General features: G+C 42.6%; 1 protein-coding gene across 1 annotated transcript in view; it reads right to left on the bottom strand.

Moving 5' to 3' along the window:
• The window catches only part of LOC146857670 (solute carrier family 13 member 1-like), a 521,802-nt gene that overhangs the window by 129,538 nt on the left and 374,486 nt on the right, over window positions 1-17,778 (bottom strand). The window contains exon 13 of the mRNA XM_085648250.1: window positions 10,913-11,043. Within this exon, the coding sequence (XP_085504376.1) occupies window positions 10,913-11,043 (131 nt within the window). The remainder of the gene's footprint in view (window positions 1-10,912; window positions 11,044-17,778) is intronic.

The raw sequence follows: 17,778 nt of genomic DNA, 5'->3' as shown, positions 1-17,778 counted from the left end.
GCGCCACTACAATAAAGCCAGCCATATTTGCACTGATTAAGTAGCACTGCACCTGCTGTGCTAAAGTTGCATGCATTAACAGATGAAGGCCTACGCAACACCAATAGGTCTGGCGTATAAATGAAAAGACAAGTCAGAACTACTGGCTTTTTCTAAGCTTTGTTTCAAAACTGTAGTGAGCTCATGTTTAGAGCACTCCCATAGTTTCCAAACCATTTAGAATTGATCAGATTTTTTCAGATGAGAGGGAGATGGTACCACATTCTGTAGGAGTTTAGAATGTGATAGACCGAGGTGGGCGAAGGAAGTTGATTTGAACTGAATATACGTGAAAGAGAAAGCTAGAGTGGTGTTAGTTGTGAACCCCAAAATCCAAGTTATTCAAAACACAAAAAAGTCTTACTCTGTCTTCAATGTGAAATTGCAGCCTAAAAATGCAGTTAGTATCCTCGGATTGATTTACTAGAGCAGTGCAAGTGCATCAAACAGAATATAGTATGGCTAATGAGTGGCCTCAATTTACGAAAAGCTCCATCCTTCCAATTAATATTTGGCTATTGTTTGTGAATCAAATAAAATATTTCATAATTTGTGCATTTGATTGATGAATGTGTAAAGAGATTTACACACAATAGCTACTTGCACCTTTGCCGCAGGGAAGAGATGACCGTGTTGTAGAGCGGCTCCGCCGTGTCACCCCACAGGAGCCCCTAAAAATCCATAACAAGCATCCAAATGCCATGCAGACGAAGTCAGCTTTTCTGTCAGAGGGCGCCTGAATAACTGCGAGACTTGCAGGGGCTATACCAGGCTCCGAGCGCAGGACTGTGCAGGGAGGCCTAGATCCTGCAACGATCCCCGGGCTTGCGAGCCAGCAGCTGGGCGGAGCCTGGGAGGGCCGAGAGGCGGTGAGAGGCATCGACGGGAGGCCGGGGAACGGCGCCACCCTGCTGCGGTAGGGAGCATATAAAGGTCAGGATGCAACATGACTGGGCGGAGAGAAACAGTCCATTACCAACGCTACGGGGGAAAGGCACACGATCTAGGGTGCTCCACCCGCTACAGAGACAGATAGATCAGAGGAGGATCTGCCAGGTGGGGCCCAGCCATACAGTAGGTGGGATTAACCGATGGGCAGCGAGGTATGAGACCATACCGCCTAACCCCCCTTGCTGGGCAGATAGAAAAAACGCCTTAAATTAAGGGCTTGGCTGGTCGCCTAGCGGTGCACCTGTCTCTTTTTTCTCCCCCCACATCTATCAAGCTACATACCAAAAGATCAGGACTGGGGGCCAGAGAGGATGATGGAGAGGCCTGTGGACACCGTGCAAACAGACTAGATCACACCCTAGGAACTCAACCAGTGTAAATAAGGCATAGTAGAGGCAGGTTCTCCAGCACTTCCACTAGCTGGGAGAGGAGGGCCGGAAAAACGTCAGGCCATCAGGTGCAATTCACCTGGGCAGGCAGCAGAGAGTACAGCGCTTAGACTCCCCCTTATACAAGTTGTGGGCCCCATGAGAAGAGATGGTTCAAATGATGACAGGTGGCAAGGTCCCCCGAAATGTGCAACAAACAAAGCTAGACAAGTATGTTCTGGTGAAAGGCCCACCTGCGGATGCTGAAACGGTGGTGGCAGAAACGGCAATAGCCCTCCTGAATTCGGCCGTGACCCGGAGCTCGTCGCTAAAAAGATGTCATGGCTGCTATCCAGGGGGTCAGGGTGGACCTGGCTGGAAGAATAGACTCTGCCACTACAGCGATCTCCCTGCTGAGGGCAGACATGCGAAACCTGGGAGCCCAAGGGAAGAAGGTGGATGGAGTGATGACGGGTCTCGAGCAGATACAAAAACTCTTAACCGTAACAACCAGACTGCATGAGGCCAAGCTGGAAGATCAAGAAGGGAGATCTCGCCGCAATAATGTTTGCATTATTGGGTTCCCAGAAAAAGCGAAAGGGCCAGCGGTAGACCTATTTGTGGAGGACCTGATAATCAAGAGACTGCAGCCAAGGGGTCTATCCAACTATTTTTCAGAAGAACAAGCTCATCGGGTCCCGGGTACTCGGCCGAGCTCGGGGGCCCGTCACGTCTTATTGTTGCTAGAATCTTTAACTAACAGGATTGGGACATGATCTTTCAAACTGCTTGGAGTGCTCATCCCCATATATAAAATGCCACTATTACGTTCTTCCTGGATTTCACCATAAAAGTCGAGCAACAACGGTGTAGTTTCATGGAGGTCAAAAAAGCCCTTAGAGCAAAGAATATCAGATACTCCATGCTCTTTTCCAGTCACTGCAGAAGGCAAGATCTCTCTCCTCGCTACTTCAGAAGAGGCGTGGGAGTGGCTGGACAGCTGGAGGACAGCAGGAGGACCCCGACACAGGCGTAACACTACCAAAGAACTGGTCACTACAGATGGGGAGTCAGCCTCGGATAGGTTGGAGGTACCTCCGTGGACATCAGAGCCATCAGGGACTCAGAGAGACTAAATAATTGAAACGGGCTACCACACAAAGAGTGTAGGACTGTGGAGCAAGTCTATGAGACATATTTGCAGACGGCGCTGAGATTAGAACGCTGGCTAACTGGGAGGCCCACACCAGCTGAGCCAGCTAAGTGGATATTGTTTTTCGTATTGGATTTCTTCTATGTAGGCACTTACTATGCGAGTGGGACAATGTGAAATTATACTTGTCTTAGGAGAATGGAGAGCTTCCGGGTCAGCGGGCGAGAAATGTTCGAGGCTTTAGCCAGCCAGATTCTTGGTGTTACTGTTGTGGGGTGACAGGCACTCTGCAGGTTGGAGTGGTGGGAGGTTCAGAGCCCACTGTGCAGTGTAGGAGGGGGTGAGGAGTTATGAGTTAATTTACTGTTATCACTATGGTTTGATTTTGCAGCTGCTTGTGATACTTTGCTTGGTTACTATACTGAAGTGGGATGGTCTGCTAAAAGGATAGGGGAGAGAGTCATCACATTCACCAATAAGGAGTAGACGGCATTAGATCAGGTACACACTGAGACGGATCAGCTTGTGGGGTCGAGCAACATGAGCCCTCACCGGGGGCCCCTAGGGACCGATCTGATTGGAAAATGATGACCTAGTATGTTAAGGCAAACACAAGGAGATGATGGACAGAGTGCTGAAACTTTTCAAACACTCACCCCCAGTCACAGATCTGGGTTGAATCCATCATCATTCTTTAGCTCACTTTGCCACCCCAGTTCAGACACAGCTATATGCAAATCAGTCTTGATCCTGTGCCTCATGGGAACAGTCCAGTCTGAACTGCCAAGTCATGTCTTCCCTGGACCGGAAACAAGCATCCTAGGACCGGTTTTGGGATAACAGCCCTCTTCAGCCAGGCTAGCTTGAATCCAGTGGCAAAGTGAGCAAGAGACCCACGTTTGGGCATACCCTGTTTCCAACTTAGGGCAAACAAAACAAACACAAGGAGATGATGGACGGAGTGCTGGAACTTTTCAAACACTCACCCACAGTCACAGATCTGGGTTGAATCCATCATAATTCTTTAGCTCAATTTGCCACCCCAGTTCAGACACAGCTATATGCATTTCAGTCTTGACCCTGTGCCTCATAGGAACAGTCCAGCCCAAAAGAATGATGATGGATTCAACCCAGATCTGTGACTGGGGGTGAGTGTTTGAAATGTTTCAGCACTCCGTCCATCATCTCCTTGTGTTTGCTGGAATGTTAATGGCCTCGGGCATAAAACAAAGCACACTAAGGTACTGCAATATCTAAGGCAACACATTCCAGATATAGTACTACTACAAGAGACAAACTCCTCGGACATGCAGGATTTACATCACGATCACAGGTTACAGGGGTACTGGCCCAAGTTATGCTGCCCTTCACACCTGGTAAGATCTGGAGTGATCCAATGGGTAGGTACATGGTGCTGACGGGTGTGGGAGGGGAAGGCTATCAAAATATGCTATGTATACATACCACCACGACTGCATGCACATACCTTCCCGGTTCTCAGCACAGTGCTGCTGGACCTGCCGAGCGGCACACTGGTTATAGGTGGAGACATGAATGCCGCAATGGACTGAGACAGAGACTGGGTGTCAACATCGGGCATGGGGGTTGGAACGGAGCCTCAGAGAGCATTCACGGAGGCTCTCGGATTAGTGGATCTCTGGAAGGTATTTAACACTGAGGTCAGGCAATATACACTCTACTAGGCATTACATGGGGAATGTGCCTGCCTGGACTACCTACTGACAAAATCCTCCGAAGCAGGGTGGTTTAGAGGAGCAGCACATAAAGCGCATGGCATATCAGATCATTCACCAGTGGAAGTACGAATGATAGGACCTACTAGAGACAATACACTACCACAGCTCCTAGATCCATGGGTGTTTAAGGACAAACAAACTAAAAACAAACTGAGGAAACGGACGCAACAATATTATAAGGATAACGTGGGCTCGGTAGACCAAGCATGTGTACTGTGGGAGGCATATAAAACAGTGATCAGAGGACATGTTCAAGCCATAGCCGGGGTAAAAAAGAAAGAGCAGAGGCTTTGGTATGACACCCTAGAGGCGGAGTTGGTCAAACTAGAAACACTGCATAGAGATGCAAAGTCATTACCTGACCATGTTAAACATCAAATTAAGATTAAGCAGAAGAAAATGAGAGACATAGCGGAAGAGAAGACCTGGGTGCAGGCCAGGGTGACCCAGCACCACCTGTACGAGGTGGGGGATAAAGCTAATAAATTGATGGCCTGGTTAGATAAGAAGTATAAGCAAGAAATTGGGTTCTGGAAATACCTACACCGGAAGGGGAAACATGTAGGACTGGGAAAGAGATAGACGATGCGTTTGCTGCACACTGCGAGAAACAGTACATGCCCACCTCAGACAGAAAAAGCTCTAACTGTGTTGACCTCCTGCGAGAAGCTAGACTCCCGGATCTACCCCCGGAAGCACGGGAAGCCCTACACAGGGACCTCACAGAGGAGGATATTAGGCACGCCATCAGAGCGTTATAGTCGGGCAAGGAGGCCCAGACCAAATGGTATTCCAACCGAGCTATACAAGAGAATGGCGGTAGAGATAGCCCTGCACATGCTAGATATGTATCGGGAGGCGTTAGAGTGAGGTAGCCTCCCGGAGGACCAACGGCTGGCTACTATTATGGTCATACCGAAAAAAGGCAAACTCCCGACAGATTGCAATTCCTACCACCCGATCTCACTGCTAAACATGGAGGCGAAAGTGTTGGCAAAGTTACTTGCAACAATACTCAATGGTGTAATAACGTCCATAGTACGCCCGGATCAATCGGGCTTTATGACGCACAGGTGCACTCGGCTCAATTTAAGACGATTATACAGAGTTATACATCTAACAGCACAAAGGTCAGAGGAAAAGGCAGTGCTACTGTTGCTGGACGCCTGTATGGCATTTGACAGCATCGAATGGCAGTATTTATTTGTGACACTGGAACGGTTTGGATTTGGTTCAATGTTCTGTGCCTGTGTCCGGCTTCTGTACACAAATCCGTTGGCTAGAGTAAGGGTGAATGGGGTGGTGTCAAGGGCAGTGGCCCAACATAAAGGCACATGGCAAGGCTGCCCACTCTTTCCTATGCTCTTCCCATTGGCGTTAGAGCCTCTAGCATCCTGAGTCAGAAGGCGACTAATGATAAAGAGGATACCGGGGGGGGGGAGGGGGTGGAAGGTTGAACGGGACGAGAAAATATCCCTCTATGCGGATATGCGGATGATATACTACTATACACCATGGATCCTAAGTCACCGATAGGATGCATTCTCCATATATTTCAGCTGTTTGAGGGATTTTGAGGCTACCAAATAAACTGGGACAAGTCCCTACTCTAGGACAAGAACCTACTCTATGTGCTTGCCAGGCTTGTCCCGACCCTACCATCTAGCGCCCGTACCTTTGTGGTCAAAGATACGTTTAAGTATCTTGAAATAACAATTTCTACAACAGAGGCTGAATTCCTAGAAGACAACCTAGCTCCACAACTGGATAGATTTCAAACGGATGTGACACACTGGCGACAGCTACCACTCTCTCTGATGGTACGGGCAGCGCTGTTTAAAATGATGACGCTGCCACGATTCTTAGAAGTGCTGCAAAATACTCCATGCAGGGTCCCGCCAGACTACTTTTGGAAAATAGATAGTGAAATAATACTGCTCTTGTGGGACGGGGGCAGCTACGGAATAGCACTACACAAATTACAGAGAGGAGCGTTTGAGGGGGGTCTAGCAATCCCAGACATATGGAAGTACTATTGGGCAGTACAACTAGACACAATCAACGAATGTGTGTTCGTGGGATGAGACAAACCTGCCTACAGGGTCGGTCACTATGCGATGGAGCAGAGACTATACCCAGCGGTACTATACCATAGGCCGGTTGGATCTCTGCTACCACCACATACTCAGTAGGTTATACAGATATGGAAAGAGGCAACCAAATTCTTAGAGTGGGAAGGGAAATGTCCAGAAAGAACTCTTCTATGGGATAGCGACCTCCTATGGGAGGTTGGAGGCCTAAAAGGATTCCGCAAGTGGGGACTATTAGGGATAGACTCCCCGAGAGACGCGTGGAGAGGGCAGAAGATGATTGAGTTTGCAGACTTACAAAGAGAATACGAACTGCCCGAATCGGAACAGTACAGATACGTTCAACTAAAACATGTACTGCTGTGTGACATACCAGACGGTGAACACATTGTGGGACACACACCCCTAGACAACAGGGTCCTACTAGATCCTATGACTACCAAAGCCACCTCTCTCATCTATAAAAAAATAATGAACAATACTCCGGATTCACTGTTGGCTCTACAAGAGAGGGATGGGAATCAGACCTGGGTAGCATGGAGGAAGATGACTGAGCAAAGATATTACAAAGCCCTACGGAGGTAGCAATAAGGGCGAGATTTCGTCTGATATAACTGCGTATACCTCATAGATACTATACATCTAGGACACTCATGTACCAAATGAACCGTAGTGACACTGATGCATGCACACAGGGCTGTGGGGAAAGGTGCTCCTTTTTTCTCATGATATGGGACTGCCCCCGTATTCAACAGTACTGGAAAGAAATAACATGGATAATGGTAGAAGTAGTGGTCCAGGAAGTCCCAATGGCAGCCAGGTGGTATATATTATGTGTGACAGGAGAAGAGAGATGGTCTAAACACTCCAAAATCTGGCTTATGTTAGCAGATGTGGTGGCAAAAAGGAATATGGCACGGGCATGGGGAGCAAACCAACCACCAACGGTTACCGAGTGGAGCGACGATCTGGACTGGTGCTCTGCAGCAGAAAAAGTGGTGTTTCAGAGTAGGGGTTGCCCCAAGAATTGGGATAAGATTTGGGGCTGTTGGGTGACGTATAGAGGTGGTTGACGTCTCCATGACTACATGTTAACAATGTAAAGGATGCTCCTCTTAAAGTAAGGAATTAAATGGGTTCTGTTATTAATACTATACTTGTTTTTTTTTAAAACATAATTTTATTGAGTTTTTCATCGTTGCAATACATGTTACACATCTAATATCAGTGTTGAATAAGGAAATAAAAAAGTAATAGTCTTGTTAGAGTAACTGCCTACCAAATAATTGGTGGCCCAATAAATGCAGATATACCTTAATCACAATTATTACAATGCCTGGGGTATGAGAAAGGAAAGAAAGAAAATAATAAGATGTTCGTATCATCTGCACAAGCAAACTATCAAATTCTATAAAAGTAGAAAAAATTTGTGATTATCTATTTTTATACTAACTATAAGTCTACAACGAGAAATAGAAACTCCATCCCTCCCCCCTGATTCACTGGTCCATTAGTTTATACAATAACGTATTAGAAGATTGTAATCCCTCGATAAAAACGAGTAAGTACACAGTCATTTATACATTCATAGTTATATATACAAATATACCCCTAGGCAATAAGAAAGATATGGCAATATGGTGTTATATAGATACATTCAAATGAGCCAATGGGGGTGTAGGAGATGTGGGTGGCATAGGCACAGCTTGAGATGTCGGGGGAGTTAATGACTCCATGGCCTTGAAAGCTTCTAACATTTGATCCCATTCCAGTGAGATAGGGATCATACGCAGCCCCCTGAATTCTTCTTGCCAAATAATTGCACTCTCTACAGTACACCATCGGTTCATTTCTGTTTGCCAAGTAAGTGGTGTAGGAGGGGAAGAAGATTTCTACCTCATTGTAATGGCGCGTTTCGCCATGAGCACAGCGAGGTCCGCCAATCTATATTAGGCCTTCTGTTTCTTGGGGCGTTTATGTAGGCCTAATAGGCAACTATCCACCAGTGATCACACAGTTGTACCAGTGACATTCTGTACCCCATACTCGACTGTCTGCCAGAATACTCGCAGACGCGGGCACCCCCATAGCATATGGTGTAGGTCCACATCCGCCTGCTGACACCTAGGACAAGAAAGCTGTGCACTGGGATATATGCTATAGAGGCGATGGTGTGGGAGATATGCTCCAGACAATATCATGTACTGTATGTATTTACATTTTGCATTGCAGGAAACTTTCTTAGGAAATTCTAAAATCGAGGCCCACTCTTTATCAGTGAAATCTCTCTCCAACTCTAGTGACCATTTAGCGCGGAGTGGAGTGAGCAGTATACTTGAGTGTGCCCGAATACCCCCATACAGCCAGCGGGTTAGGTGGAGCCCCTCTCCCATTAGGTGTATGGCATGGACTAGTTCATGCATAGGGGGTTCGAATACTATACTTGTTAATGTAACATCCTATCAAAAACTTGTACCTTGTTGGAGGATTACATGCAGCAGACGTTTTTGGTGATTAGTCAGGTCTGCAGGCAAACTATGTCTTAAATCAGGAGGACAAACATGATGAGTTTTACTTAAACTGATGGTGGCTTCAGCTTGGTTTTGCTTATATGGCTGTCGGAGTAAATCAATTTTGTATCACTCACAGGTGACTCGAGGATTCTCCCCTGGCGTATCCACAATGTATAATATTCTAATGGGGTTCTACCACATAAATAAATAAATACTCTGATTTGTATGGTGCAGCTTATCACCAATGAAGATATCCAGGCGCTGTTCGTTGGCCCGGGGAGTATAAGTGATTTGTCCAGAATCACAGGCTGTTGAGCCGACATCGAGACTCGAACCTCGTGCTCCAGCTCCGAATTCGGCTGCTCTGGTCGTTAGGCCACATCCTGTTCCTAACCAAATGAAATTGGGGTCTTAGATCTTCTTACATCATACAAATTCAAGACACCTCTATTTGTGTATCTTATGGAATTTAAAAAATCACCATTTTCTCGATTGACTGTAAGGCTTCCCAGGTCTCCCTCACAAGTTTCTTTCTTTCTTGATAATGCTTGCTTTGACCTTTCGTTTAAGAAATATATTGTTTAATGTTTGTATGCATGCTTTTTCAGCTACCAATATATTTGTTTTAGGTTAAAGCCAGTCTTAAACTTAACATTGTTCTGCATTATTTTTCTTGCTTTTAATAGCTTTATTATGGTTTTAAATTTTTGGTAGTTCGCTTCTGATAAAAGAATTTCCACTATAAGTTATACCATAAGTTATGAGGACTAATCATTTAAACACCTCTTGCTCCCCCAAACTGCAATGCTCTCTTAGCTTTCTGTGCAGTATTACAACATAGTAAGCCTGGTTATAGTATGCAAGAATCATTGGACTGCTTTTCACAGTGAATTGCAGATAACAGGCACCTAGGTACCCACATACACTCCATACATGTGCCTAATAAGTCTGAAAAAGACATGTGTGAGGGGTTTTCTTTGCAATGAAATTGCTTGATTGCATGTTGCATCTACTTTTGGAGCACGGAAACAAGTATCAAGATGGCATCCTCAATTATGTTTTTGTACTGAGCAGATCCATCTACCACAGACAGATATTTAGTCATGGGACAGCCTTTTGAGGTACTGAAAGCTATTTCCATCTTTATTCCATACTAAAATGCATCATCACCTACATCGCTTGAGTTCTGTTTTGCACCAATATGAGCTAAAACTTACATGACATAAAAGGATTATAATTTGGTTGGGGATCCGGGTGGGTGGGATATTGCATTTGACCATTTGATCTTAAACCCATGGTCATCATATGTATATGCTTGACACAGATAAAAATGGAGTTGACTGGACTCAAAATTTTGATCGAATTGAATTTATTCTATGATATATGTCGCAATGAATGGCATGTTTTTGTAATGCAAGTAGATTCTTATAAAATGCAATACAGTTTGTGGGGAAAAAAATGAGCTAAAACTTACATATTTGCTTCTTGAGAGCCATACTTAAGCATTGCTGATTTAACATAACAATTAAAAAATGAAGTGATCCCATGACAGAAATTTAACTTGTACCAGAATGTTGACTGGTCCTCTGTTATGTAGGAGAAGATATCCGCATGTAATATAATGATTCTATGTTGCAGTAGGGTATTTATATGATCTTTGTTTCAACCAGTTCAGCAAATTTTAAAGAAATGTCAAAAGCCATAATTTATTATTCCATGAAGTTTGGTAATGCAGTCTTACGGCCCAGAACAATGCAGCCTCCAATTGCATCACAGAGAAAGCAGTGATTCCGAATTATGGATACTTCCAGGAGTAGAGACAGGTGCACAATGAAGAAAAACATATTTCAGCACGTGTACACCTTTCTAGAGTTCCGCCTTTGGAAACCAAAAGGTAACATTTTACTAAGCAGCACATTTTCTAATCATCAGCGCCTTCCCCTGTTCCAGCAAACAGCTAGTAATTTAATCAGAACTGTTTGCAGGGAAAGCAATAAAATAATCAATGTTTGAGTGCAGTTCTCGAAAGTCAGGCCATTACCTCACATCCTTTGGCAAGCACAAACCCGCCACCAACCAGGATCACAATATGCCACGGCATGCATTGTTCAAACTCCTTCCAACTGATCATTGGTCCTGATGCTGTCACTGAAGACGATTCTTTATGTTTTCCTGCATATATTGAAAAGACAGTCACAATGGTTTAAACGTTCGTCGCGCGCATTAGATTACCCTTTTGACTACAAAGTCACTGATAGAGATTTCATTTTTCAACTTCATTAGCGAATGTACCATTTACAGTTGTCAAGCTGCATTATGTTATAAATATAGTGTTCGGATTAAAGAAATGATTACATTTGCATCTCTATTTGGGCAGATTATATTTAAAAAAGAGGAAAGCTAAATAGAGCATGTGTAAGTCTATAACCTACAAACAGTATGTATAAACCTATCTATTATTCCAAGATGTACTCTTCAGGCAACTGGTTTCCCTGGTCTGCTAGTGCTTTTCCAATTATTTTGGTTTACAAGTGAAAATATCTTCACTGATAGGAAGACCTACAGGCAAAGACTTCTGGTCGTGTCACTCCTATCCTCACAGTCCCTGCTCTGCCCACGAGCCGTTTGGAGTCAAGGACTCTGTTGGGATGCTGAAGCAGCTGTGCTCTCATGCTGCTGCGGGTATCCCCATTTGAACTATCCAAGGCTGAGCTTCCTATTGAACACAGTCAGGAGTGCGTTATTTGCTTCTCCACTACACCTAAAGGTTGTGCAGTCTCCATAAAAATGATTAAGGCAGCTGTAATATTTTTGAGGGAACATGCACCAAAATGTACTCAGTATAATAATAAAAATATGTTTACAGTTACTGAAAACATCAGAATCTGTCATGATCAGATATGGGTTGGACTCATGATTTTCTAAGGAGTCAGAGATGACGGATCGGCAATCTTCTATCTACAATTAATTTGAAATAGGACAGTGTGCACTTCCTCATCCCTCAGCGCATCATTATTTATCTGATTAACTTACCATAACCTAGATGACAGCCCTTCCTTCAGATAAAATATTTTGGATTTATCCCTGTTTCATTAAATACTAACAAACTGAGTCAGGTTCATGATCGACATCAATCCCTGGGTTGACATTCCGAGCAACAGCTAATCTACAGTACCTAGGCTTTGTTCAATCTAGTCTCTCTCCTGCTCAATCGGCAGGGCATGCACCGGGCCCTGGTTTCTTTTTTTTAAATCTGTTTATTGTAATTTTTTACCAACGTTTCAATTGCTAAACAAGCAAATACAGCATAAGTATCACAATACATAACATCTTCTGCAACAATTATTACAGTTACATAGTGCAGGAAACTGAGTGACAAGCCTATCCTCCCAGCTATTGTGTGCCCCGGGCGGGGCCACAGGTCTGTAACCGGCAGGGGGCGACCCAAGACTTGTTGTTGATCGTCGTAGGGAGGTTCGCCTATTGATGGAGCGTGGATGTATTACTATTCTATGATACTAATGGTGGGGGGGGGACATTTTGGGGTAACTGAGACTAACTGGGTTAGGGTATAGGGTTGGCGGGGCACCTCCAAGCAGCCAAAGTTGGGTTGTGATGTTAGCTGGTGCTGGCATGCGTTTGTTTGCATGGTGTGTATGCTCTGCACATTGCATCTTTAGTATTTTCCTTCATAAGCGTGGTGTATGGGTATCGCATATGTGAAAGGCCGTTTCAAGGGGGTTTCTTGTTTCTATATCAATATGTAATGTCCAACATAAATTATGGTTGAAAGATTTGCTGATTGCACTAACTACAAAACCGGGATTCAACCATTTAAGACTAAAAACCACCAATCCAACACATATTTGGAAAGAGGTCATTTTCACTCAGATTCTGCACAGTGTTCACCACCCCAGCCTATCCACCTGCATCAGCAAATGATAACCCAGATTGTTTCGGACTCACTCCATCAGAAACTATCCAGAGCAGTTGATGTACCGCCCAAATACAATTCAGAAAATCAATATTAACAGCTTAATATAATGTATATAAAAAAGCAAAATGTTAAATTGAAAATTTTAAAACATTCTGTAAGTGCGTAGAAATTTAAAATTGCAGGCTAAAAATGAAGTTAGTATCCTCAGATTCATTCACTGGAGCAGTGCAAGTGCATCAAACAGAATATAGTATGGCTGATGAGTGGCATCAATTGAATTTTGAAAACCTTCATCCTTCTAATTAATATTTTGATATTTTACAATTGTTTGTGAATATGTATGAAATATTTAGCAATTTGTAGCAATTTGTATATTTGGTTAATGAATGATTGTTTCTGTATGTTTGTGTATTGTTTTGCATTCCAAATCATCAATGGGGTCCTGCACTTCTAGTGATGACTCATTGGGGTCCCTGGATTCAAACATCGATTTAGTGGAGGTTTGAATTCCAGTAATGAGTAACCTCTGCCATACAGCATTTTAGAAAGCAATGAAGGCTTATTTTTTGTCACCCACATTAACAAGGTCTTAAACCACTCTAGTAAACTATTTGAAATGTTCAGGGAAATTAGAGAGCCTGTGGTGTTAAAAAGTGCATGTCATGTAAGACTAACATTGTGAACTTGAGATGCTAACAACATCCAAAAGATCTGATTTTAGATCACAGCTAGAAACCTCATCTTGCATATCGATAAAACTCCCAGCATCCACACAAGTTTATCAAAGTTTGCAATAATGAGCCTCTAACAAGTGCGCAAAGTTGCTAGGAAGCTAAAACCCTCAAACTTCGCAGTCATACTTTATGCATCCACCACAACCAAGATTACTTCAATATGCTTGGCCCGGATGTAACGAAGATTATAAATCCCTTCCTCCAACAAGGATCCTTGCCCAGCGTCCTAAAACAAGCAACCATTTCTCCCCTGATAAAGAAACTAGTGTCAGATCCATTAGAACCCTCCAACTATATACCCACTAATAACTTACACATTAGCAAAGCTATGTATGTCAAAGAAACACAACAGTTGCACAATTTTGTATAATCAAACAATATTACACATAGACAAACAAATTTCAGAAAAAGGGGGGGGCGCAGAAACCGCAATGGCTGACATCAGGCAAGAACTCCTCGCTTCCCTTGAAAAGAGCAAACTGGAATCCTAATCCTACTTGACCTGCCTCATGTGAAAACAGAGGACCCTTCAATGCTGCCAATCATTCCTATCAGACCACAGCCAGCAAATTATAATTAGTTCCGTCACTTCAAACGGAAAGTCTGGTCTTACAGGGTTCTCCATGTTCATGCCTTCTCTTCACCATTTACATGAGACTGCTGGTACCGGTAAACTCAACCTACACTAAATAAATGCTGACAATATTCCACTCTGTAGCCTACTCTGTTGCCAGTTAGGCTGCCACAAAATTAATCCCAAAACTGTCACCAGCTGCTGGAAGACATATACATATGGAAGAAGGACAACTACCTCTGCCTAACAGTTCACAAACAGAAATCTTCGGAGCGAGGGAATTCCTAAAACAACAGCTTGCAAACATCTAGCCCGACGGATTAAGAGCAATCCCAAACCGATATGAAGTCATTAAAAATCATGGAGTGTGGATTGACAAAAATCATTTGTTAAGCCATCAAATCTGAATTGAAGTTAAAAACAAACTTTAACTTCCGGATGCTGAGAGGAATCCCCGCTGATCCAGTTATCACAGAAAATCAAACAGGTCAGATCTGTGGTAATGTTATGATTGCAATAACTGAAGCATTGTCTATGCAGGCACCCCAAAGAAAAACATTCTGAATTGGGAGAGCTCAAAAGCCAGATGGCTAGACTCACTTTAACTTTAAGAAATCAGAGCATATAGCCTAATCTCACAAACCCCTACACTGGCTGCAGTTAGCTCACAGAATAAAGTGCAAACATCTCTGTACATTGTTTTAAGCACAGAAGTGAGCCAAAACACCAACAGGCACCTTTCCTGACACATACAACTAAACAAGTTGGAGCTTAAGGTTGTAACTTGCATGCAGACAGATGCATCCTGGTAATACCAGCACAGCTCTAGAACAAATTGCCCCTCGATCTAGGGTTCCAACCAACAATGGTTGTCTTATGGAAAAAAAAGCGAAACAAGACTTTTCAAAGAGGCCTCCACCAGAAAAACCCTCAAGGCCCAGTGAGTTTAGCACAATATCCATTGAATGCTGGCTCCAAATACTCTCACCCTAACCTTACACACACGGTTTCATAGGATGCTGGTGGGATGCAGGTTGTCTTTAGAATTGCAACCAATCACAGTACCAGGGCTAGGAACCAAACAAAGAAATTAAATGAGAACAATTGAAAAAATAAGTAAATAGATAAACATAATAGAGCTATAATTGATATGTAAAGGTATATTTGTCCACATTGTTAACACTTTGCTACAACAAATGGTAAAAGTTATGGCAGCCATAATAAAGGAATAGCAGAGGAGCAGTTAGAATGCAGTCATGCACCAGGAATTCAGCCATAATTTTCCACTGTATCATATGAATACGTCTGAGAGTTTCTAATATATATAGCATTGTCCATCAGAGTAGTACAAACTCCATTGATAGCAAGAAATTAAATTTAACATCTATATGCATCCTATAGGAGCATATTGTTAGGAGTTTCCAGGTTGCATCTCTCACATTCTTTACGCAATTAAAAACCATAAGAACCATAAACGTATTTTGTCTGCCTACAGCAAATAAAGGAAGGAAGAAGGCACTATCTTTATTGGGTGCACAGTCACTATTAGCGGTAGTAATGATGAGGATTTAGATTTAATTTTGCCTGCACAATGATTTGTGATCTCTTATATAGACAATAAAACATTCCGTACTAGGCAGTTGGACATTCCCAAATAGACATTAAGTAAGACCTGACACATATGAATAATGAAGCTGCATTCTATGATGTTTACCATATAGTTACCATATTGTTGTAGCTTCTTTTACAAATTGTCAGGATATCACACTGGCATAATGTCGTGAGAAAAATATTATTTCTCTGCCATTGAAAACTGATTTAATCTCCAGTGTTCACTTCCAGAGCCTTAGGTCACTGTGCCACGCTGCCCAGTTGGGGGCAGGCAAAGAAAGGTGGCTATCTACAAAGGTAAATATACACATTTATATTTATCCCTGTCCATATGTCCTACTACACTTAGGTGTGGTTCTACACTTTTTGCTATTCATCATTTCTGTGTAGATTTACATCTGGGACCTATGTATAGACATACACGTTTGCACCCTCTCAAAACAGGTGTTGGAACCTCCTACAACAGAAGGGGTAAGAAACTCCTACACCAGTCTAAAGCCCCTAAAGGGACAGTATAGAGAGAAATATTGAAGAGTATAATTTTTTTATGTATTAATGTAGTAACCATATTTTGAAGTACAATATAATGTAATTATGACCTAGAACAAAGATAGTAAAAAGTTACAGCACATTAACTCGTCAACCTAAATGTATGTTATTTAATTATTTAAATTAAATATATTAATTTAATTTATATACAAGAACTTTTAAAGGCAAATGTAAAAAAAAACACTGTATCACACATTTTAAATTCCTATTTAATGTGTCGTAAATTTAGTTAAAATAATGTGTTTAAAGAATATAATTTTTTTAAATAAAAGCTTAGTTCATTTAAATTAAATATATTATTATTTTCAAAATATATACAAATTTGCTTAAGAATTATATGAAATCACCACCCGTGATTCACAAATACTCCAAGGACCAGGTGCAGGCACCAGTTACCTCCAAACAAATATATTCAGCAAAAATCTGCCATTATGCATTTCGGTCAACACGTGACATTGCTCACAATAATTATATATTATATCTATGCTGACATCGTTGGTCCAATGAGACTCCTCCATGATGGACAAATACAACCCCCGCGAAATTTGCAAAACATTGGCAGTCGAGCGTAGAACTGGCTGGAAGAAGGCAATCGCCGAAACGCGTCCCAGGCACGCGACTGATGCTGAACACGCTGTGATTTTATGCTTAATGGTGGATATTAAAGCCTTGCTGTGACGAGACCCCAGCTGTGTCAGACCTGCTTTCTTAAGAGGAGGCGGGATTGGTGGTAATATATATATATATATATGTATATATATATGTATATCGGTTGAGATGTGGTGTGTGTGTAAATATATATGTTTTATCATATTAACATTAGTTCATGTGGGATGTTATTTTATTTCCCTTCCTTTGCTGTTTTCCATGGGAATGTGTTACCGTACTTGTGAGTGGCCATGTGTGGTGCTTGACTTACTCCAAGGCTGATATGAAGTACATTTACATCAGTTTTGACTCCTTTAGAGATGTAATAACTTCAAAAGTATAGTTTGTGAATTGCAATGGTATTACTCTTTTGTGGATATGTGTTTATATTGGCATATTCCTCCCTAAAATTCCCAAAACCCCTTCCAGTTAGTACTATTTCCCATTCTCCAGCCACTCACACATGTTCCTCCCACATTTAATACTGCAACTAATACCTACATGTGCTAAAATGTGCGCCACCATGGCAGAGATCTCTGCAAAGAAAAGACAGGAGAGGTGGACGTGAAGGTCTCAGCCTGTAGGTTTGTCAACAGCATTTTGTGGCATGTGAGTAGTACTACTGTAGTACTACTTAATGCACTACAAAATGTAGTTTCTGAGTAGCCGCCAAAGTGTGTAAGGTATGATATTTAGTTACAACTTACAGGAGAATTTCCCAGTCAGAGATTCCAAAGTGTTCTGTCTCAGGAATTCACATTATCTGAGTATGGCAATCTGGCTTCTCAAGAATTAATATCGGTCTCACTTTAACAGTCTAAATAGATGAAAGAAATAGAACCAACGTCAGCTGC

The sequence above is a fragment of the Triturus cristatus genome, chromosome 3_2, assembly GCF_964204655.1.
Source record: "Triturus cristatus chromosome 3_2, aTriCri1.1, whole genome shotgun sequence".
NCBI classification, from domain to species: Eukaryota; Metazoa; Chordata; class Amphibia; order Caudata; family Salamandridae; genus Triturus; species Triturus cristatus.
This window is presented reverse-complemented; position numbering and strand designations above follow the sequence as displayed.